Raw genomic sequence first — 25401 nt, 5'->3', positions numbered from 1 at the left:
ATGTTTTTTTTTTTTTTTTTCAGTACTGGGGACCAAACCCAGGGCCTGAGCATCTATGCAAGTGTTCTATGACTGAGTACATCTTCCAGCCCCTTCTGTAAATGTTTTGAGTATTAGTTGGAAAAGAACTCATTCATAGCTAGCAGATTAAATAGATGGAAAAATGTTAACTATTATTAAGTGAAAAAAGTAAATTACAAAACCTTAGCTACATTATAATCTTTTTTTAAAAATTTTTGATATTGGGAATTGAACCCAGGGGCACTTTACCAGTAACCTACACCCCAGTCCTTTTTCTTTTCTATTTTGAGAGAGGGTCTTACGAAGTTGACTAGGGTCTAAGTAGCCTGGGCTGGCCTCAAACTCCTTCCTCAGCTTCCTGAGTCTCTGGGATTACACATGTGCTCTGGCCTAGCTATTATTTTATTCTTGTTTTAAAAAGTTAACATACATAGAACAAAGACTGAAAGAATAGAAACCAAACTGTCAATAATAGCATTCACATTGAAAGGCATGGAAAATATGTATTTACTTAAATTTCTGTATTAGCTAAATTTTCTGTTTTAATCCTGAACTTGGATAATAATAGTAAATGAAGTATCTTAGTTATAGTATGCTAAATTGAATCTATTTCAAATGTAAAACAGGAAAACAAATATCTTAAAGACATTAGATGAATAATACGCCTTCATCCAGTTTAAATCATTATTTGAATATGCAAAATCAAATAGAGTATGGAGAACAAACAAAAGCTTATTATTTTTCTAAAGATTAAAAGTAAGTCAGCACATAGCAACAACAATGGATTTAGAAAAACTCCTGAAGTATACTTACTCTATTCCAAGATGTTGTCTCCAGCCCAGCTTTCAGACAAACAGTAACAACTACATACTGTGAGAGGTGAGATGGGAAGGCAAAGACAATAAAATAAAAAATGTAAAAAAAATTTCCATTAGAATTCATGTCTCCTGCTCCTTTCCTGACACCCTCCCGCCCCGTTCATCCTCACATCTGGTGGACTATAATGTCATTAAGTTGATAAACGTTCTCCTGGGTTTTAGCTCTAAGGAGGATGTAGTGTTTTCTAATACATGCACGTGTTTAGGAACTCTTTAGCATACGACTCAAATCAATACTTATGTTATAAGCTCTTATATTTACTTTTTTTTTTATAAATACCATGGAAGACTTGATTCTACCTAGAAATCTGAGTGCTATTAATAAAAAAAATACAGTTGAGCAGGGTAAATTGAAACCACTATAAATCAAAAGAGTATCTTCTGTGGATTTTTGTATTTACCTAAGAGTTGCTTTGTGTCATAAGATATTATCTATTTTAGAGAAGGAGCCATATGCTGCTGAGAAGAAAGTATATTTGCTCATTGATGGGTAAAATATTCTTTTTTATGTAAATTTTAAAATTTATATATGATAGAAGAATGCATTACAATTTTATTACATATATAGAGCATAATTTTTCATATCTATGGTTGTATACATAGCATATTCACACCAATTTATGTCTTCATACATGTAATTTGGATAATAATGATCATCACATTCCACCATCATTAATTACCCCATGCCCCCTCCCTTCCCCTCCAATCCCTCTGCCCTATCTAGAGTTCATCTATTCCTCCCATGTTCCCGCTCCCTATCCCACTATGAATTAGCTTTCTTATATCAAAGAAAACATTCAGCATTTGGTTTTTTGGGATTGGCTAACTTCACTTAGCATTATCTTCTTTAACTCCAACCATTTACCTGCAAATGCCATGATTTTATTCTCTTTTATTGCTGAGTAATATTCCATTATGTATATATGCCACATTTTTTTTATCCATTCATCTATTGAAGGGCATCTAGGTTGGTTCCACAGCTATTGTGAATTGTGCTGCTATAAACATTGATGTGGTTGTGTCTCTGTAGTATGCTGTTTTTAAATCCTTTGGGTATAGACCGAGGAGAGGGACAGCTGGGTCAAATGGTGGTTCCATTCCTAATTTTCCAAGAAATCTCCATACTGCTTTTCATATTGACTGCACCAATTTGCAGTCCCACCAGCAATGTATGCGTGTACCCTTTTCCCCACATCCTCACCAACACTTATTGTTGTTTGATGCATAATAGCTGCCATTCTGACTGGAGTGAGAGGAAATCTTAGAGTGATTTTAATTTGCTTTCTCTAATTGCTAGCAATGATGAACATTTTTTCATGTATTTGTTAATTGATTGTACATCATCCTCTGAGAAGTGTCTGTTCAGGTCCTTGGCCCATTTATCGATTGGGTTATTTGTTTTTTTGGTGTTTAGCTTTTTGAGTTCTTTATATACCCTAGTGATTAGTGCTCTATCTGATGCGTGAGACATAAAGGATTGCTCCCAAGATATAGGCTCTTTATTCATCTCACAGATTGTTTCTTTTGTTGAGAAGAAGCTTTTTAGTTTGATTCCATCCCATTTATTAATTCTTGATTTTAATTCTTGTGCCACAGAAGTCTTATTAAGGAAATTGGGGCCTAATCCCACATGATGGAGATTATGGCCTACTTTTTCTTCTCTTAGACGCAGGGTCTCTGGTTGATTCCTAAGTCCTTGATCCATTTTGAGTTTTGTGCATGGTGAGAGATAGGGGTTTAATTTCATTTTGTTGCATATGGATTTCCAGTTTTCCCAGCACCATTTTGTTGAAGAGGCTGTCTTTTCTCCAATGCATGTTCTTGGCACCTTTGTCTAATATAAGATAATTGTATTTTTGTGGGTTATTCTCTGTGTCCTATATTATGTACCATTGGTTTATCAAGTCTGTTTTGGTGCCAATACCATGCTGTTTTTGTTACTATTCCTCTGTAGTATAGTTTAAAGTCTGGTATAGTGATGCCACCTGATTCACTCTTCCTGCTAAGGATTGCTTTAGCTATTCTGAGTCACTTATTTTTTCCAGATGAATTTCATGATTGCTTTTCTTATTTGTATGAGGAATGCCATTGGGATTTTGATAGGAATTGCATTAAATCTGTATAGTGCTTTTGGAAGTATGGTCATTTTGATAATATTAATTTGTCCTATAAAAGAGCAAGGTAAATCTTTCCATCTTCTAAGGTCTTCTTTGATTTCTTTAGGGTTCTGTAATTTTCTTTATATAGATCTTTTACCTCTTTCATTAAGTTGATACCCAAGTATTTTAATTTTTTTGAGGCTATTGAGAATGGGGTAGTTTTCCTCATTTCCCTTTCTGAGGATTTGTCACTGGTATACAGAAATGCCTTTGATTTATGGGTGTTGATTTATATATCCTGCTACTTTGCTGAATTTATTTACTAGTTCTAGGAGTTTTCTGATGGAACTTTTAGGGTCTTCCAAGTATAGAATCATAGCTGATGGGTGAAATATTCTATATATGTCTGTTAGAACAGACACTTCACAGAAGAAGAAATACAATTGATCAACAAATATATGAAAAAGTGTTCAACATCTCTAGTAATTAGAGAGATGCAAATCAAATCTACTCTAAGATTTCATCTCATTCCAGTCAGAATGGCAATCATCAAGAATACAGGCAACAATAAATGTTGGCAAGGATGTGGGGGAAAAGGTACACTCATACATTGCTGATGGGAATGCAAATTGGTGCAACTGCTATGGAAAGTAGTATGGATATTCCTCAGAAAACTTGGAATGGAACCACCATTTGACCCAGCTGTCCCACTCCTTGATATATACCCAGAAGACTTAAAGTCAGCATACTATAGTGATGCGGCCACATCAATGTTTACAGCAGCTCAATTCACAATAGCTAAGCTATGGAACCAACCTAGGTTTCCCTCAATAGATGAACGGTATGTACGTATAGGTACACAATAACAAGAAAAAAAAATGACATCCCAATAGAACTAAATACAACAACAAGCAGTTCATGGAAAGAAAAAAAAGGAATTGATTTATAATCACACAAATATGATTGCTCTCAAAGCAAAAACTGCAATAGGCTATCATTTTTGGATGAAAAAGTGTGATAAGATCACTGCCCATGGGACTCAGGGAAATTGATGTTCTTATTACTAAATTCGTGTACTCTTTGGGGGAATATTTGGTAATGTCTTTCAAAATTCATGCTACCATCTGATATAGCAATTAAGCTCTTAGAAATTTATCCTACAGATATACTTACTTCTGGCACATACGAATAGTCTTTGCAGTATTGTTCATAATGTCAACGGACCAAAAATAACAGTAATGTCCACTAATAGCAGACTAGCTAAATTGATAAGGGCAAGTTACTCATACAAGCAACCCTAAAAGGATGATGTAAATATTTATGGGTTGATTTGAAATCAGCAAGGCATGCTATATAGTGGGAAAAATGAGACATTGAGAAGCATTCCCTACTTATAAAAAAAAGGAGGGAGGGAGGTAACATATATTTGTAATAAAGTTTATATTTCTAGAAATATATGTAAGCAACTGCTATAATAGTTTCTTCTTGGAAAAGACATTAGAGTGAGAGAATCTTAAAATTCATAGGATACTGCCTTATAACATTTGATAAAGTGATTTATTTGTTTTAATTTTAAATAAGTGATTTAATGCACAAGAGTAATCTTACCGTATAAATAAAATTTCCAAGAAATAAATAGTCTGTGGTGTAACCATGTCGCAAAATCATATCTGAAAAGTGAAAAAAATCATGTTTTAATCTTTATAGAGTCTGTAATATAGATTTTGAATTTATTTTTACCAAAGAAACCCATAGTGGACCCCCCAAAATATTCATTGATTATTGGTCATATTTCTAAATTGCTTTAAATGACAAAAATTTTGCATCTATTATCTGTGATAATTGTGACTTTTTCTTACTTTTTAGTCTCTCCAAGGATATATCAAGCAACAGATGAAAAAACAAAGCATAAGGAGTATGTGACTGTTGTTGTAAACCTAGCTTTATTTGCATTAAACCATCTGACAGAACCCATAAATTAAAAGTACAAATATCCCATAAATGATGCTAGGTTATGAGAAATTGTAATAATTTTGTCATCATATTTTTAATACTATTTCCTTTTCTAAGGTTACTAAAATAACAAACAATAGACAATTTGAAATAATGATAGAATTTCCCAATTCTTTACAATTATTGCTATATCTGCTATAAAACTTTATGAAAGCCCCAGACTATCTCAAGATTAGGATACTCTCTTCAGATCTTCTTGACATGTTTTAAAATTCTCTAATACATATTTGTGGTCTTTGGTTCATTACATTTGATATGTAATTTTCAAGTGCCAACTCCTGACCTTTATACCAATTCAGATAGTATACTTATGTACTTAGGCTCATTTATTGTTGTTGTTTTATGTTTGTTTGTTTGTTTCTGAGTTATAATCCACTAAAATTTTCAAGGCTTATTCTTTTCCCTAAAACTACAGGCAATGAAACATTTAGGGAATCCAAATGAAGAAAAGTGGATAAGTATGTGGACCAAATTACAACCACCAGGAGAATGACAATCATGATTCTAGAATGTGCACTGACCTACACTTTGTGAGCTGGAGTGGGATGATAGTAGAGATGAGAACAATATAACTGAATAGAAAAGAGAAGATAGCTACTTCACAGGAACATAATATTGGATTATATTGTTTAGATATGCACTCATAAAGGGAATAGAAAAATTAGAAGCTACATTGGGAGGAAGAAAAACTTCCAGTATTCCAACATTCTGGTGTGAAGCAGAAATTACTTTCCTTCTGAATATTACACAAAATTAATAATGAAAACTGCCACAAAGTCAATGTCAGGGAAACAAGGAGACAAAAAAAATCCATAGACTCAGAAAACTAACAAAGGCTTCCAAGGAACTGAGGCCAGCACAGAAGCTGAGCTTGCTACATGTAGTAAGAACTCTCTGATGTGAATACCAACTCAGTCTAGAGCATCAGATCTCAAAAAACATCTGCAAAAATACACTTTTCTTCTCTCTGGGACAGAAACTTTAATCCCATGAAGAATTAAAAAAAAAAAAAAGAAAGAAAGAAAGAAACAGACACAGTACCCATAAAATGACTATTTTATGAGTTTTGGTCATTCTTTATTATGCTATATATTTGTCCCTGATTATGAAATATGTTTTTAAATGAATTGAATCAAATGAGTGGAAAAGGACAGCAAAATTTATCACAGATGAAGAATGTTCACTAGGGATTTTTACATAAGACCCAGTTTACCCAGCCAAAAACCTAATGAATAATCAGAACAAAAAGACCTGTGTGCATTTGAAAGATTTAATAAATCAAAATATATTTATATACATCTAATACGTTGAAGAAATAAGACTATAAAAGCAAAAACAAATGTGGTGTTAAAATGATTAGCTGTAATTATCACATGCCCATATGATAAGGAAATGATACCTGAATACATGAAGGTACTGGTGAAATAAATGGAAAACATCAAGTTTGCAGATGGTCTCATCAAGTCAACAAAAGACATTCAAAGCAAACAGAAAGTATTTAACTGGAAGCATACTTAAGAGCATGAAGGTATGTCATATGCAAGATAATGGGGTGCTGGAGGAACAGAAAGAAAGAAGGAAGAAAAAATGCAATAATTTTATCATTATTCATACGAGGAAATGATTTCTCTAAAGAAATAGTCAATAAAAAATTGACTATAAGAACAAAAATTCAAACCTTTCTCAGTATCAGAAATCTATACAAATAAGCAAGGAAACCCAAAGAAATGATTAAAGATTAGAAAAATAAATTTAGGAAGGAAATGCAAAATCATAAGAACATCTCAAAAAAATCTATTTTTTAAAAAATGAATTTCAGATTGAATCTCAAATTAGATTTTATGCTGCAAGAACTACACCTTAAAAAAACAACTCATATAGTTGAAAAATGAAGGATGATCAAGGATGAGACATAATAGTAACTGTAACCTAGAAGAAATTGACACTAAAAAGACTTACACAAGACAAGGAAGGGTACCTTGTAAAGCCAAACATAAAAATTTCAATGAATATGAAATAGACTATTGGCATGACAAATAATATTTTAAAACATAAATTGAGAGCAAAAAGGAGAAACAAATATGATAGTAGTAGATTTTCACTCACCTTTCTCAGTTCATAATAGATAAAGTGACAACAAATAAATGAATAGGCAAAATATTTCTGGCTATAATCTATTAGAAAATTGGATTAAATATAAAATGACTACCTTCAGACATTAGGTAAGAGACCAAACAGAAAACTTTAATTCCTGAAGAAAGGGTAAAACATTAGATGAGCCTTGTCCCTACTCACACCTCGAGGCAGTTTCTAAACTACTGTGCAGGGAAAGAGATTCAACATTGTTTGCTGAATTAATGAGACACTGACAGGACGAAGTTGTTCAAATTTGCAGAATGGAATATGGGAATTATGGAAAGAATTATCTTAAGAAATTCCTATGGGGTCCTCATAAGCCCTTGATTGAATGCTAATCTGCAATGTGTGCCAAGAAATCCCACAAGGCAGTAAAGAACAACTTCCATGGAAAAACAAATTACTACATAAGGGCAAGTTTTAAAAAATTCCAGATTTAATATAGGAATTGCTCAAATTCCTATAGGCTAAAGTGAAAAGAACTTTTTTGATAAGCATTCAGCAGAGACCCCAGAGGGAGTATATAACTTTAGTAGAGAAATTAAATTCATTTTAAAGGATTATTTGACTGAACTTCAAAAAATATGAAAATAAGTATCAAAAGAGTAAAATTGAATCACAATAACTAAGTTATTGTGCTAAAACAAAGTCCAAGTATTTAAAAATAAAAATGAACTATTCAGCAACATATCATTTATAATGTTCAACATCCATTATAAAATTACAATGTGAATAAATGGGGGAAAATGATGAATAACCAGAAGAAAATTGGTACTAGAAACAATTCAGAAATAACAGAGATGTTGGAAATAGCAGAGAAGTCTGTAGCTATTATAAATATTTTAAATATGCTCAAGGATTTGTAGGAAAATATGAACATGATAAGGAAAGAAATTAAAGACACGAACAAAATAAAATTTCTAGAGATGAAAATATTAACACTGATAAATCAGTAACACAACTAAATAAAATATTAGTACACTTAAAAGCATAGAAAAACAAACTAAAAATGAACTTAAAAGAGAGAACAAAAATATTATAAATGGACACAGATGGGGAAAACATTAAGGGTCTGACATATGTGTAGTTAGAGTCATGGAAGAAGAAGAAAGAGAGACAAAAGAAATGGTAAGGAAAATTTTTACACTTTGTTGAACACTATAAAACAATAGATGCAAAAACTTTGAGCAGGAAAATAGATAAACATAACTTAAACTTTATCATGTCATATCAAAACCAATTGCTGTGAATCAGTGATAAAGAAAATAAGTCTTAGGATCACAAAGACAACACACTACATAAAGAAGAATTATCATAGGCTTTTCAACAAAATAATGCAAACCACAAGTCAATGGTCTTTAAAGAAGTTGAAGAAAAGGAACTATCAACATAAAATTGCTTTTACAAAAGGAAAATAAAATAGAGACTTTTTGGATAAATAAAATCTTAAAGAACATTCATTTGTTTTAAATTTCAAAAGAATAAATTTGCTTTAAAGCAAAGTTATTGTGCTAAAACTTTCTAGAAGAAAGCTAGAAAATGAAATATTTAATTTTCCAACTTTAAAAACTAATTTTTTCAGAAGCAAAGAAGTAGATATTTCCCAACTTAAGAAACAAGTATTATGCTAATTTGAAATCCAGATAAATTTTGAGTTTCTTTATATATTCCAGAGATTAATGTTCTATGTGAGGTGCTGGTGGCAAAGCTTTTCTCCCATTATGTAGGATCTCTCTTCACATTCCTGATTGTTTCCTTTGCTATGAAGAAGCTTTTTAGTTTGATACCATCCTATTTATTGATTGTTGATTTTACTTCTTGTGCTTTAGGAGTCTTGTTGAGACTACCAGGCTAAGTGAAATGAGCCAATTCCAAAAAACCAAAAGCTGAATGTTCTTTTTGATATGCAGATGCCAATACATAATGCAGGGAGGGAATAGAAGTTCTGTAGATTAGACAAAGAGGAATGAAGGGAAGGGAGGAGAATGGGAATAGAAAAGACAGTAGAATGAACTGGACATAATTTTCCTATGTTCACATATGAATACATGACCAATGTAACTCCACATCATGTACAACGATGAGAACAGGATCCTACTAGAATAAGTTATACTTCATGTATGTACAGTATGTCAAAAAAACACTCTACTGTCATGTATGTCTAAAAAGAACAAATTTAAAAAATGTAAAAAACAAACAAAAATACAGATAAAGAATATTATAAGAAAGAGCAATCAATACCCATCATGAACATAGAGGCAAAAATCCTTAGCAAATCAAATTTAGCATATATAAAAAAGATAATACATGATAAACAAGGGATTATTCAAGGATATGATGCTAGTTTATATTTTAAAATTAATGAATCCAATTCATCATAGTAGCAGAACAAAAAAGAAAAATGTTATCACCTTAATAGATGGATAAGAAAAAACATAAACCAAATCCAATTTATGGCTCAGTAGTAAAGCACTTGCCTGGCACGTGTAAGGCACTGGGTTCAATACTCAGCACCACATAAAAATAAAAAATAAAATAAAGATATTGTGTCCATCTATAAATATAAACAAACAAATAAATAAATATCTTCAACCAACTAGAACTGAAGAAAACTTTCTTATTGTAATAATGGGCATCTATGAAAAAAATCTAATATCTTAAATAATAGTAGAAAGATGCATTCTTTCCTCATAAGATTAGGAAGAATGTGAACATGTCCAAATTTACTGCTTCTGTTTAACATTGTCCTGGAGATCCCAGCCTGTGCCTTAATGAAAGAGAAATAAATAAAAGGCATATGTAATGAAAAGGGAAGAATTTGTCATAGATAAATTTACACCTGGTCCCTGAGATTATGTATGACACATTCAGGCAAAATGGATGAAGTAGGGACATGGAAACCTTGGTTGTCACTTCATATAGCTGCACAATGATGAGTGATATTTTGTACTTATGTAGTTTGCTTGTCCAATATGTAAAAAATACTTTAAACTAAATTTAAACATGTATGAAATCTTTCAGTGCCTAAACATTGTACCAGATAATTTGGGCAGCTACATAATTCATTCTCATAAATATCAAAGCAAATTTGCACACAGTTAATTTCAGTTGGTACCCACCTCATACACACCACCCAGTAAGCACAAATAACATTATTTATTCTTTATAGAGAATCTGAGGATGTTGTCTATGTGTGCATATGTGTTGTGGGATATTTTAAATGTTAGAAGACTAAAAATTTTAATGAATCTTAGGAGGAAAAACCAAAAATGAGTATTCTAAGAATTAGTTTATCATATGCATTACATTTAACAACATAAATTCTGTAAACTACTGCATTGATAAAATCATGGTATTTATAATTCCAGATTTGGGTTTATTATTACACTACAATTCTTATATTTGAAGATAACCTATGATTTTTTAATAGATTCTATCTATGTTTTTAATCACTATACTGAACCTTCTTTTCTAGATATATTACAAAGGTGAGACAGCATTATTTTTTGCTCTTACTGCTTCTACTTTTGGATTCATAAAAAAAAAAAAAAAAGAAAAAGGAAAAAATCACCCCCCAAGATGAATGCCAGGAAATTTTTCCATTTTCCCTTGTTTTCTTTTAGTAGCTTCACAGTTTGGGGGTCTTATATGTAAGTCTTTGATACATTTTGAGTTAATTTTGTAAATGAATGTGTAGATTTGAATTTTCACCTGGGTTTACTTGTTTAAAATTCCTTCAGTATTTCTTGAATAGTAAACATTTTAGAAACAAAGGATATCATGTTTTGTTAATCTTGGAATTTTTTATTTCAACTTCACTTTTGAAAGATTGTTTTACTGGGCTTAAGATTCTTCATTAATAGTTTTTGTTTTCTTTCTCAGCACTTTAGTTTTTCACTACCTTCTGGCTTCCATTTTTCTGGTAAGAACTTTGCTATTGATCTTCCTAACTCAAATATTTACTAGAAATTAACAATAAATGGTCTTTCATGTCATCATCTTTTTTTTTTCAAAATTGTATCATTGTGTTTGGCTCTCAACATTTTTACTACAATGTGTGTATGTGAATGTTTTTACATATAATTGGAGTTCATTGATTTTCTGATGTCTAGTTAATGTTTTCAACTAATTTGGTGACTTTTCAGTTATAATTTTCTTGAAGATTTATTTTGCTCCATTATTTTTCTCCTCTTGTTCTGGTCCTCCTATTATATACATTTTTTTTTAAGATTTACCACATTTTTTTGAGCCTCTGTGCAACTTTTTTTATTCTATTTTTTTCTCTGTTCTTCAGAGTACATATTCTATATTTATATAACCTCAAGTTCACTAATTCTTTTTCCAGCTCAAATATACTATTGAGTTCTGCTAAAAAAAAGGGGGGGGGCTCCATTTTGGTATTGTACTTTTCCTTTAGTTCTTTATTATAATTTTGATTTTCGTTCCAATAATCTCTATTTAATGAGCCATTGTCTTCATATCTTTCATCATGGTTTCTTAAACATATTTATAACGATTGCTTTGAACTCTTTGTTTAATCTGAAATCTGGGTCTTCTTATAGAGTAGCCTCTCTTTCTTACCTGTTTTCCTGTATATGAGTCACATTTTCCTCATTATTTGAATGTTGTTGTTGAAATGGGATGTTTTATATAACATATTACAGCAAAGTTGGATACTGATTCCCTTCCTTCCTTTTTTGGGGGGGAGTGGGGGTGGGACAAGGGATTGATCCCAGGGGTGCTTGACCACTGATCCTCTTCCCCAGCCCTTTTTATTTTTTAAGACAGGGTCTCACTGAGTTACTTAGGGCCTAATTTGCTGAGGCTGGCTTTGAACTTGTGATCCTCCTACCTCAGTCTTGTGAGCCGCTAGGAATACAGGCATGCGACACCTCGCCCGGCCCTTCTCTCCTTTTTAAGGTTTGTGCTTGTTGTTGATGCTTATTTCTTGTGAGACTTGGCTAGGCCACTTTAGTGAAGTTTATTTCTCCCCACAGTGTAAAACCTTGGTGTTCTCCTCAGAAGGCACAGCCTTGGGTAAAATTACAGACACTTAGGATAGCAGTGGTTTAAGCTTGAGCTTTCCTTGAGTTTAACCCTGGGCTGTCTTTTCCCCTAACTTCTCTGTCAAGTTATCTCATTCATTTGATGGTAAACCAGGTATTTGGCTCCACAAATTGCTGGAAATTTTCTCTATTATTTTCAACTAGGTCCCGAGACAAAAATTTCTCAGTATCCTGCTCCAGTTAAATTCAGGCAGGAAGAGTTTGTTCTCCCCTTACAAGGGATCTTGTGAACTCCTTCCCTGGTTCTCTGATAAATTCACTAGCCTGTAATTTATCTTGGTGCTGTTCCTTAAGAGGAGCTATTATTTTTGAGAGCATACATGTACTTGAAATTCTATATTCTGTTTCAAATAAAGTCACTTGTTGTGGAGAGGAGGGCTGAAGAGGACAAGAAATTCTGGTGGTCCGCGTCTCCTGGTGAGATATGGTAACCCTGATTGAGAGGCAAAGTGAAAACCCCATGTCCTTGACCATGTGTTTGACATGGAGCTTCCATTGAGCTAAGCTCTGAGGTGGGGAGGAACTAGGTCATGATTCAAATGATAAAAACTCTTGTTCTCACCAAGTTAAAATAAACTTTCTTGAATAGACATGTCTTCATTGGTTTTTAGGACAATTTACAGAGAATCTATAGGCTTTTCTTCTTCGCAGCCAGCTTTGCTTGTGGGGGTCTTCACATAATCATCCTGTGGATGACGTCAGTGGAACTGAGTCTTCATAAACTTCACGAAATTTTGACTTTATTGTTGTTATTGCCTGGTTTTGCTTAATTTTGCAATGAGCAATATAATGCAGATTCAGACAGCTTTTAAATTTAAATATATCCAAGCCAAAGAACATGTTGCTAGAAATATCCAATAAAAAGTAAGTCTGGTTATGTAAAGTAATAACATTTCAAACCTTAATTTAAGGTATGTGATCTCACTGAACACCAAAAACATACTTCATAAATATATCTCCTAGTTTTGGGATGTCTTAGACCTAAGCAAGTTCGGAGAAAAATTTCACAGATAAAGTTACTTGGAATATCATATGGTAGGAAAAAGAGACTTGATCAAATAATAAGGTATAAGTTTAAGTTTCAATACAATCTTACCAGACTTGTATTACTAAGTTGAAGCATAAAGTTTTGTGAATGATAGTATACATAAATTCAAACTTACAAGAGCCATCTTTGATTCATTAGAAATGTCTTGTTTTCCATCAGACTTCCTGACTCAAATATTTACTAGAAATTAACAATAAATGGTCTGGAACTCAATTTATACATGTCAAAACAAAGAGAATGGGTTCTAAAGGTCAGTTGTTAAATGTTCAAACTGTAATCTATTAGCCAAAGGAATGTCTAATACTAGATTTAGGTGAGTTTTTTTTTTTTTTTTTTCTGAATTCTATTTTTGTGTCCTCCAGTTCTTTCTATGGATATACACATCACATGAAAACATTAATTTCAGCAAGAGTTACAGACTCTGCTGAATATTTGAAATAATGAAGCTATTACCATGCTCCAGCATTTTTGTGGGAAACCAGAAGAGAATGAAGGAGTGGATCAAAGCATTTATACATTGAATCCAAAACACCTAAAAGAAAACAAAGCAAGAAAGTCAAGATGGTAACCCTCATCGTTATACAAAATTGCATATAAGAGGAGGTGAAGGGAAAGGGGGAAAAAAAAAACAAGGGAGAGAAATGAAGTACAGAAGATGGGGTAGAGAGAGAAGATGGGAGGGGAGGGAAGGGGGGATAGTAGAGGATAGGAAGGACAGCAGAATACAACAGACACTAGTATGGCAGTATGTAAAAACGTGGATGTGTAACTGATGTGATTCTGCAATCTGTATACGGGGGGAAAAATGTGAGTTCATAACCCACTTGAATCAAATGTATGAAATATGATATGTCAAGAGCTATGTAATGTTTTGAACAACTAATAAAAAAAAGATGGTAGTTTGGTCTAAATCTAAAAATATATGACATTGTGAAGTATATTTGCTCTGTATAATACAGTCATAAAGCTGAAAAATTTTTCTGTAAATTGAAAAATGTATTATTTATTTATTTATTTTTAAAAGAAATAATTTCAAAATTATAGGAACATTATCTGATATGTTATGTAAAATTATAGAATAATATAAATTAAAATTATAGGATATTATTGAAATCATTTAAGATTTAGGATATCATTATTATTATATTACACATTATTCTATTAAAATCTATTAGATAAAAATATATAAAATAAGATATATTTGTCACAAAAATTATGAAGGTTTATTATACCCAATGAAACAAAACCAAAAGTAATTTTCAAAAGAAAAAAATTTTGCTCAGTTTTAAAGTTTTGAGTTTAAATGTAATTTGAAACTAAACACGATATACTCTGATCTTTTACATCTATACTCTGACCCTCATCAAAATAATTTTTAACACACCATGTACAAGTTTCTTAAAGGAAATCTCAATAATACTGAATCTCTGGGTTCCATCAAACAAGGGTACACATTAGTTAAATGATAAAAAATGTATATTGTTCTTCCAATTTTAAATATACCAATTATTTTTATACTTGCCAGGAAGTATTAAAAATAAGAACCAGAAAACATTTTCTGGAAGAGATTGGATTATCGTAGGGTTTGGAACTGTGTCATCTGTGTTGCACCCACTCAGTCACCTCTGTCACACATGATATGTAATTGAGTAGGCATGGCTATGTACCAATGAAACTTATAAAACCAGGTAGGGGACTGGATTTGGCCCATAGGTGATGGTCTTAACACACAGATCCAAGAAGCTCAATAAACTCCCATAATTCCGAGACACACAATAAACATGAGGAAATATGATAAAATGCTTATATCCAATAATAAAGAAAAAATTTTTAAAACCAAAAAGAGAAGAAAGACACATTTTACATAAGGATGAAGATGACAGCAATTTCACATCAAAACAATGCAAACAACAAAAAAATGAAAAATATTGAAAGAAAACTATCAATCTCAAATTTTAAAGAAATAAAACCATTAACCAAGTGCTATAGTTTGAATACTGGTAGTGTATCCCAAAGGTCCTTGATCTCAGGGGTGGCTTTACTGGGAAGTACTGTGGACTTTTAGGAGGTAGACTTTGTGGGAAGTCTTTAGGTCATTGTAAGGAGGATGCCCTTGAAGGGGGTGGTTCTAGGACCCTGTACCATTCTCTCTCCTTCTCTCTGCTTCCTGGCTCAAGATGTAAGCACTGTGCTCTGACATGTGCTTCCTGTCATTGTCATCCAGTTGCTATAGCAGTGCCTAAAGCTTTGGTGTACTCAATCTTGGACCTGGAACCTTCAGAATCATAAACTAAATACATATTTCATCTTTATAATTTCCTCAGGTATTATATTATATTATTATAGTAATACAAAGTTAATAGACCAAATAAAAACAACTTCAAACATGAATTGAAGGAAGGATTTTTCATACATACAAAAGCTGAGTTAAGGGGCTGGGGTTATCACTCAGTGGTAGAGCGTTTGCCCAGCATATGTGAGTCACTGGGTTCGATCCTCAGCACCACATGAAAATAAATAAATAAAAGTATTGTGTCCATCTACAACTAAAAATAACTAACAAGCAAAAAGCTGAGTTATTGTCAATAGATTTGCTCTACAAGAAATGTTAAAAGCAAGTCTTCAGACAGAAAGAAAATCATAACAGATAATATGATTCTACACAAAAGACAGAAAATCACTGAAAATGATAATTGCCTGGGTAAGATAAGAGATTTTTCTATTTAAATTTTTAAAAATAATGATCGTTTAAGCAAGATATGAATAATATCATAAAGAACTTATAAAATAAGTAAAATTAACATGTATGTGAAGAATATTCCAAAACTTAGGAGGAAAGAGATGAAAATATACTATTTTTTAATAATATATGTGAAGTAGTATATCACTTCAAAGTAAATTATAACCTAATAACAAATATTATACATTCAAATGGAACTTCTAAAATAAGAAAACAAATATTTATAACAAATAAGTGAGCAAAGAAAATAAAATAGGACTCATGAAAATTAATTAATCCAGAAGAAGACAGGAAAAGAAGAATGAAAAAATCATACATAAGACAAAATAGAAAATGGCAAGATGGTGGGCTTGAACCTAATCAAATAAAAATGTACATTCAATATAAATGATCTAAACATCCAGTTAAAAGGCACACATCAGTTTGGATAATAAAGCAAGTTTTTAAGCTCTCTCCAATAAACATTGAAATATAAATAAACAACAATATAAAAAGTAAAAGAAGTTGAAATAATTATATTGCTAGCAACATGGATTTTAGGGCAAAGAATACTATCAGAAATAATAAGTCATTTCATAAAGACAAAGGGGTCTTTCAAGAGAATATGATAGCCTCCAACAGGATTATGCCTAACATCAGCTTCAAAATACATAAAACTACTAGAACTTCAAAGGGAAATAGATAAATCTACAATACGGTTGGAGATTTTAATACCTCTCAATAGAACAAGTGGACAGAAAAGTCTGTAAAGACAGAAAAGTTTTGAATGACATTATATACTTTACCTCATCAATTCATTTTTTAAGAGAAGATGAAAGATAAGACTATTTTGAGCCAAAACCAAGTCTTAAATGCTTTGGCTCATAGTAGCCAAACTCTCATCTTTTTTTAAAGGCTTATACTAGGTTCTAGGTTTTTGGTTTTTTAGCTTCACTAATTATTGAGATGTACAGTTATGTTTACTCAAAATTGATAAAAGTGTGTGACATTCCTCTTGCAGCCTAGAAACATCCCTTTAACACCCCTCCCACTCCCACTTCCCCACACTGAATCTCAACTTCTATGATCCCAGGAAGTGATCTCTTGGAGTCACCAGGTCCTCTTCCATCCTTTCCATCACTCAGCATGCCTCCTGAACGTGGTGCAAAATCTGTGAGACCACACACATGGTACCTTGCTTGTTTTTCACATGACTTTCTTTTTTGTTTCTGTTTTCCATTTCTCATTTACTGTTATTTCTGTTGTTTCAAAGTTAGCTCTCTAAACTAGCAGGAAGATGACACCAAATGCAACATTCTTGTGTTTTAAATAATTTTCCCCCTAAAGCATCAGAAAGGGAAGAGGATCAAAGGTATGTTTGGAGTCAGGTTGAGATGGAAAACCTGTAATAAATTTTTCTTTACCTTTGTGTTGAACATTTCCCCTGTCTGAAAAACTGTGTAGAGTTGTGGATACTCCAGGAGGCTCTTTTGACTGCAACATTTCTCAAAGATTCCCAGAGTTAAAGGTGGTAATGAAGTGAAAATCTACATAGATAATAAGGATTTGTTAAAAATAACTTTTAGTCTATAAGTGAGTTTATCAATATCAACATCTTTGCTTTGACAATATGTTTTATGATTATTAAGATTTCATCTTGGGGGAAGCTGGGTGAATGATATACAGAACTTTCAACTATTGTGCAACTTTTGATATGTCTTAAATTGCATAAAAAGAAGTTATTTACAAAGGAGCTATTATTGAGTCACATAAATTCAAATGGGTCTATCAAAAACTATGACATAATTTTTCAGATTGATTCAATGCTTTGATTCAATACATTATAATTAGGCACACTGTGCTTTATGCACACAAAATTTACACATTTTGCCATGTTTATGAGAATAAAATGAATGAATCAAGTATCTAGCTATTTAAATAACAGCCAAAATGGCTACAAAAATCTAGTAATAATGTCATCTAACTCCTACATGAGAACTAGCTATTCACTTACCAGGACTTTGCAAATAGACTGGACTAAACAAAAAATAATTTTACAAGAATTCTTTATCTTGATTGTTATCAGAAATAAAAAGAGGTTTCCCATTCATTTTATCTTTTAATATTTACTATTATTCTAGGAACTATATTAAATTAAATAGAAAGCATTATATTATATGGAAAGTGGGGAAGGAGAGAGAGAAAAGGGAGTAAAGAGGACAAAAATGAGAGAAGGAAAGAAAAATGTGTTAAAAAAATGGAAGTACATGAGCCATATTCACTCTCTGGTTTTTGTTTTTGGTACTGGAGATTGACTCCAGGGGTGCTCTACCACTGAGTGACAGGCCTAGTCCTTTTTTATGTTTATTTTGAGACAAGGTCTTGCTAAATTGCTGAGGCTGGTCTTGAATTTGCAATCTTCCTGCCTTGGCCTCCTGAAGTCCCTGGGATTACAGGCAGGGCCTCTGCACCTAGTTGAACTATGTTTTTTAAATTCTTGTTTTCTGTAATACCTTTCTGGTTTTGGCAGCAAGGTAAAGCTACATCATAAGTGAGTTGGGTTGTTTCCTCCTCTTTTCTGGAAAACTTTTGTCTAAATTTGTTAATATTTCTGGAATTATTTTTGTTTAAATAGGAAGATTTTTAACTTCAAAAATTTTCACAGGCATGGATCATTTTGTTCTTCAGTGATATTTAGTAGTTTGCATCCTTGAAGGAATTTATCCAGTGGGTTGGGGCTATAGTTCAGTTGGTAGGGTGTTTGCCTTTGATCTCTAGCACCAAAAATAAAGGGGGGGGGGGAGTTTATCCATTTAATCAAGAAATGTGTTAATTTCACCTAATACGTCATAATAATTTGTTAAAATATTTGCTTACTTTGTATTTATTATCTGTAAAGTCTATAGTAAAAACTCTTCTTTCGTATGTGTTACTGTTAATTGGTATCTTTTTAAATTTATTTTATTTTTATTTGATTCATTTGGTCAGTTTGTCTAGGGATTTATCAGTCTTAATGACCTTTTCTAGCAGTCAGTTTGGTTTTCTGTCTTGTTTGTCTGCCTTATTTTTATTTGACTCAGGCATTTTCTTTGTTACTTATTTTGCTGTGCTTATTTTGGGCTTCATTTATTCTTCTTTTTCTAGTTTCTTTAGGATGATTCTTGGTTCACTGATTTTAGGCCCTTGTTTTCAATATAAGCTTTAAAAAATGTATATACTCCTCTATGCATTCATTGCTTTAGCAATATCTTGTACAAATTGAAAATCTGTGTGTTCTTTTTTTTTCTGTTTAAAATATCTTCTAATTTCTCCAGTGATTTCTTCTGTGATCTATGGTGCATTTAGAAGGGTGTTCTTTAATTTTTTAGGTATATGGGTATTTTATAATATATTGCTGCTTTTGATTTCTACTTTAAATCCATTGTGGTCAAAGAACATATTAACTCTTATTGCCCAGTATGTGATTTATTTGGTGAATCTTTCACCAAAGTAATTCACTATGTTAACAGATTCAAAAGGAAGAAGCACACAGTTATTCCACTAGGTGAACAATGTGAAAGAGCTTCCTCAAAAATACTGCAGCTGATATATTTTAATGGTAAAATGATAATGAAAGTGTGCCCTTAAGATCAGAAGCAAAATAAGAGTGTGTGATATTACCTCTTGGAAAAAAATACAGATTCTGCTATTGTGGTTGGGTGTTTTCTATAAATGTCAATTTGGTCAAGTTAGTTATAATATTGTTCAAAACCTCTGTGCACTTTCTGAAGTTTTATATATAGTTTCTATCAATTAAAAAAGGAGTTTTAAATCTCCAACTGTATGTGTGAATTTATTTAATTTTCTATTTAATTATATCAGTTTCTTAATTTCTAGTAAGTTGCTAATATGCTACTTTAATAGTGATTACATATTTAGAATTATTTTAATCCTTTTGTCATTAAGAAATGTGCATCTTTATCATTAGACCATTTCTTGTTCTACAGTCCGCTATTCTATAATTTCTACAGCTACTCTAGTTATTATAGTTTGGATATGAAGTGTCCCCCAGAGACCCATGTGTTTTCCAATGTAAGAGTGAGTGGATTTCCAATGGGAAGTGAGTGGATCATGAGTGCTCTGACCACATTAGTGAGTTAATCCATTCATAGCTGAATGGACTCTTAGGAGGTAGTAGAAATTGTGGAAAGGGACCTGGTTGAAGGGAGTGGGTCCTTGGGGCATGCCCTTGGGGACTACATCCTGACCCTTGCCTCTTCCCCCACCGCTCTCTGCTTCCTGGCTGCCATGAGCTAAGCAGCTGCTCTCGTTTGCTATGTCCTTCTATAATGATGTTCTGCTTAATCTCAGGTCCAAAGTGCTGGAGCATGACCATGAGCCAATATCAATCTTTCCTCCTTTAAGTTGTTTATTCCAGATATTTTGGTCATAGACGGACGACTAATGTACCAGATTTCTTTTATTAGTATTTACATAGTAAAATTTTTTTTTCAATTTTTTCCCTTTTGTGTCTTATGTTTGAAGGTTTCTTGTAGAAATCATATAGTTTTGTATTAATTTTAAATCCAATATGACAGTCCCCTTTTTAATTAGCATGTTTAGGCCACTTGTGATTATAAATATGTTGGATTTTAAATCTATTTGTTTTGTGTTTGTTGCATTCATTCTTTTACCTCATTTCCTGAATTCTTCTTCATTAATCATTTTTAATTTTTATCTCCATTACAGTCTTATTATCTATACCTTTTATTAGGTATCCATTAAGGTTTACATTATACATGAGGAATATATCACAAAATTCAAATACTATTGTACTTTAACTCCTCACTTGTTCACTTTGCTATACTTGTCATGTATTTTAACTCTATATAATTGATAAGCTCTAAATTATTACTTGGGTTTTAAACAAACCATTTAATCAATTAAAGAGATTGAGAGTACCAAAATTTCCCACATTTCCCACCATAATCAATATTTTCTGATGCACTTCAATTCTTTGTAGAAATCCAAATTTTTGTATATTTTTCCTCTTGCTTAAATAACTTAATATTTAAGGCATACAGGGTCTTCTGGTGATGAATTCCCTATTTTCTGAGTGTGTATAGATTTTAATTTCACCTTAATTTTCTAAAGACATTTTTGCTGGGTATAGAATTCTAGATTAATATAGATTAATCAGAACTTTAAAGTTATTCTATTGTTTTATGCATAGTCTATGAGGTTGCTAATGTGAGATCTGCTTTTATTTTTACATTTGTACTCTATATGTAGTGTTTGTTTTTTTATCTGGCTGCTTTTTATAATATTCTTGCAGTCACTGGTTTTCAGCAATTTGATTGTGAAGAACATACATGTGCTTTTTGTTTAGGCTTATTCTTTGTGAAATTTGTTGATATTCTTACATCTCTGTGTTTATAATGTTCACAAAATTATGACATGTTCAACCAATATTTCTTGAAACATTTTTCTGCACCCTCTTTTGAAGCTCTAAATATAAGAAGGTCAAGAGTTCCTGACATTCTTCCTGAGCACAATATGTTTCTGATCACATTTTTTCCATATCTTTTACTCTGTCCTTCCTATTGACATGTCTTCATATTTATTGATCATGTTCTGAGGTTTATAATCTAATATTAATTTTTCCATATATATTTTTTCATTTTAGATAGTGTATCTTTCATCTCATGAAATTCTATTTGGTTCTTTTCTATATCTTTTATCTTTCTCATTATATTCATGTTTTCCTTTATATCCTTGAACATGTTTATAAAATTTATAGTAATTGTTTTAAGGTTTCTGCCTACTAATTCCACTTCTGAATTAATCTTTATTGATGTATTTTTCACCTAATTATTGAATGCTGAATATTACAAACATGTTGTTGGGAGCTGAAGTGCTGGTGTTGACTGTCATCTAAATACTGTGTCTGTGTTCTTTTTCTTCTGGTTGTTGTTGTTGTTGTTGTTTGGTTGTTATTTAAACCAGGAATTAAACCCAGAGGTGCTTAACTACTAAGCATCATCCACAGCTCTTTTTTATTATATATTTATTTTGAGACGTTGTCTCACTAAATTGTTTAGGGCCTCATTAAGTTGCTGAGATTGGCCTTAAACTTGCTACCCTCTAGCCTCAGCCTCCTGAGGCACTGGGATTATAGTTACATGTCACCACCCCCAGCTCTTTTGCCTGTGTTCTGAAATATAGGGGACTGATTATATGTTGTAAAATATGTAAGTTTTGTAATTGTAGGTTCAGAATAATTTCTATAATAGGACGAATTCACCCTTACGATTCAAAGTGGCCTGTATGAGGAATTTACCGAAGATCCTTTGTAAAAGGAGGTCTTCCCATTCTGGCTGATAAGAATACAGATTATTCCCAGCCCTGAATGAGCTCCAAGAACTATTTTGGCCTTTCTGGTAGTTCTTTCCCCAACTTTGCATAGACTTTTTTCAGTGCATGTATGAACCACTCCTACACCGAAGGGGATCCTCTGCGGTTCTTCAGACACATTCTCTCTTCTCTCTCTCTCTCTCTAGTTTTCTTTTTCTTTTTTTAATTGTCAATGGATCTTTTTATTTATTCATTTATATGTGGTGCTGAGGATCCAACCCAGGGTCTTGCACATGCCAGGCAAGCACTCTACCACTGGGCAACAACCCCAGCCCCTCTAGTTTTCTTTTTTCTGTCATTCTACCAGGTAAATCTTAGCTACCTTGGCCTGCTGAACTTCAACCTTTGTGTCTTCATTCAGGAGGACACCTGGACTTTCTTTTCTTTCATTTTGCTTTGGGTTTGTCTTCCTTCACTGTGTCTGGGAAGTAAGAGTTCTCCCAGAGACGACACCATCAGTCAGCCTGTTGCCCAAAGTCTGAAAATTTTGTTTTATACATTTTATCTGATATGCTAATTTTTTGTTTGTTTTATTTTTTCTGATAATAGATAGTTCTTGTAATAGTTGGTCATACATGGGTAGAAGTAATACATGACCTCTAGAAATAGTATGACAATTGATGTAATTATAAAATAAGCAAACAGAGTCTATCTCTGGCACTGTGGTCTTGAGCTTTGTTTTTATCCTATCTGTAAAGTGAATGTGAATTGGGATGAGACTTAGGAAGTCAATGGATATTCATGTCATCCACTTACTGCTTGATAAAACCAAATTAATAAACAAAAAATTACATCTATGTTTCCTATTATAAAAATATAAGATTCCATTGATCAGTATCAGAGGCTTGTACACTGATAGTGATTTTTCTAGGAAAGAGGAGAGATTCTGTCACTCTCTTCACCACTATGGAACCTTTAAAGAAGGTTGATTCATATTATCCTCTGTAATCAAGAGTCTAATAAAGACAACTGTGTGTATAGCCTCATTGCTGCTGTACTCTTGCCAAATCCATCTATCTATGAGCATCAACACAAATTAATTATTCACAGAGCTAGACTTTTTTATATTATTGGACAGTCAATGTCTTCTGTCCAGTGACATCTGCCTGTGCTGTTTCTGAATTCAAGCTCCTAGAAGACAGAATTTCAGAGGTTATAGCACATAATACACAGTGATTGCTATAATTCCATACAAGAGAGGCATCATGTTATCCTTGCTGGAAACCTAATTTCTAATCCTCAAAGTCTTACGATGAAATAACAATACAAAAAGAAAAAAGGGAAAAGGTAATGTAGCTACTTTTGACTTCCAAATGATTTAAGTGACTCAAAGGATTCTTTTTTAAATTTTAGAAAATTTGATTATAACAGAAAATATATACTATAAAACAAGATAAAATTTATTATTTAGTACAAACACGTGATATATTTTTCATATCAGTTTTTAACCAGTTTGTTTAAAAGGACATGGAATTACAATATAAACATACACATACACACAAATGCAAATGTAGGTAAACCTAAACTTTATGCATTAAATGGAATGGGTATAGATAAAGTTTAGTAATTTTCACTTGGCTTAAAAGCATGAAAACTTTGCTTAGGTATAGAGTAAAAAAGTTGCATATATTTTATGTAATAATAACACATTTGGTACACATTTCACATACTTACTCTAAAATGATCTGCCGTGATTGAAAGCACATGTGAAGAGTTTGAACTTCTGTATGATTTGTCATGGTAATGAAGGCCCTAAAGATATATTTGTCCTGAGTGCTAAGTACCCAGATGACTGACTTAGAAATTCTTGAAGTTATGCATGCTATCAGAGAGAGGAAGAGGATGCTTACCACATTGTACAAGCTGATGCACCAATGCTCAAATATAATCTGCCCAGAGAATCCATTAACAAAGGAGAACCAAAGCTGGAAGAGAGGGAAGCTAACTGAAGCATTTCATCAGTATTGACCTAAATATATCCATATATTGAAAAGAAGTGATACAGAAGAGGGACACTTTCTCTGGCACAGCTGCTAGAGGACAATCACTCAGGGGACCATACAGATGTCCTTTCATAAACTATGAATTGTAAACACCAATCCTTAATGATGTTAAAAATATTGATGTATTTGGTAACTAATGGCATACATCTTTATACTAAAATACAAACTTCTTGCAAAAGTCCAGATTTTTATTACAGAAAATCTTAAATCAAGTAACAAAGTTTACTTTGTAACAAGTAATAAATTTTATGCCTTCTATGGGAATAGTTACAAAAAATATACTCTGTAAATCTTAGTATGTCAATAGTAATAACAAGAATACATGGGATTTTAATAAAGCAAACATTGCGATGTTACTTCAAATGCACAGTCATATTTAATCCTCATAGCAATACTGTAAAGTTGTTGTTGTTGTTATTATTATTATTGTCAATTTAAGAATTTTGAAAAGTGAGGTTAGGGAGATTAGATTGTTTACTCAGGTTACACAGCTAGTAAGTGGCAAAGATGGGACTGAAATGCAGATCCATATAACTCATGCTCATTCTCTTAAAAGCAACATTAGGGGTGATTTGTTAAAATGTATCAGGAGTCTTAAGACTATATAATTACCATCATACATTAGAAAAAATTCTTCTTTGGTCACATTTCTTTGTTTGATTTAATAAAAACCAAGCCCAATTCCCTCTTTTCAATGATAAGAGGTGGTCTTTACATTCATGGAATTTATTTTATTATTGACTGACAAAATAATTGTACATATTTATGGAGTACAATGTGATGTTCTGATACAGGTATACACTGTAAAATTAACAAAACAAGGTTTTTTGCTTTTTTTCCCTCAAGATGGAGGTCACTTTCTTGGCTTCTTTGTGACATGAAAAAAAAGGGGTGGGGGGACTTTACCAGGATTTAATACTAGACATTCAAAGCAGATCAGGGACTCAGGAGGTTGGATAAAATAAAATAAGGAAGAAATCCCCAGCACCACAGCTGCTTCTATAGTTGGAGGCATGAGCCAAAGA

At 32.4% G+C, this 25401-nt stretch overlaps 1 protein-coding gene across 1 annotated transcript in view; it reads right to left on the bottom strand.

Moving 5' to 3' along the window:
• The window catches only part of LOC114097622 (phospholipid-transporting ATPase IB-like), a 155435-nt gene that overhangs the window by 33298 nt on the left and 96736 nt on the right, over positions 1 to 25401 (bottom strand). The window contains 5 exon segments of the mRNA XM_071611730.1: positions 835 to 891; positions 4607 to 4668; positions 13715 to 13793; positions 17405 to 17527; positions 24224 to 24298. Of these exon segments, the coding sequence (XP_071467831.1) occupies positions 835 to 891; positions 4607 to 4668; positions 13715 to 13793; positions 17405 to 17527; positions 24224 to 24298 (396 nt within the window).

This window comes from Marmota flaviventris, chromosome 4, assembly GCF_047511675.1.
Source record: "Marmota flaviventris isolate mMarFla1 chromosome 4, mMarFla1.hap1, whole genome shotgun sequence".
Classification (NCBI taxonomy): domain Eukaryota; kingdom Metazoa; phylum Chordata; class Mammalia; order Rodentia; family Sciuridae; genus Marmota; species Marmota flaviventris.
The sequence above is the reverse complement of the archived record's forward strand: the minus strand, read 5'-3'. Positions and strand labels throughout refer to the sequence as shown.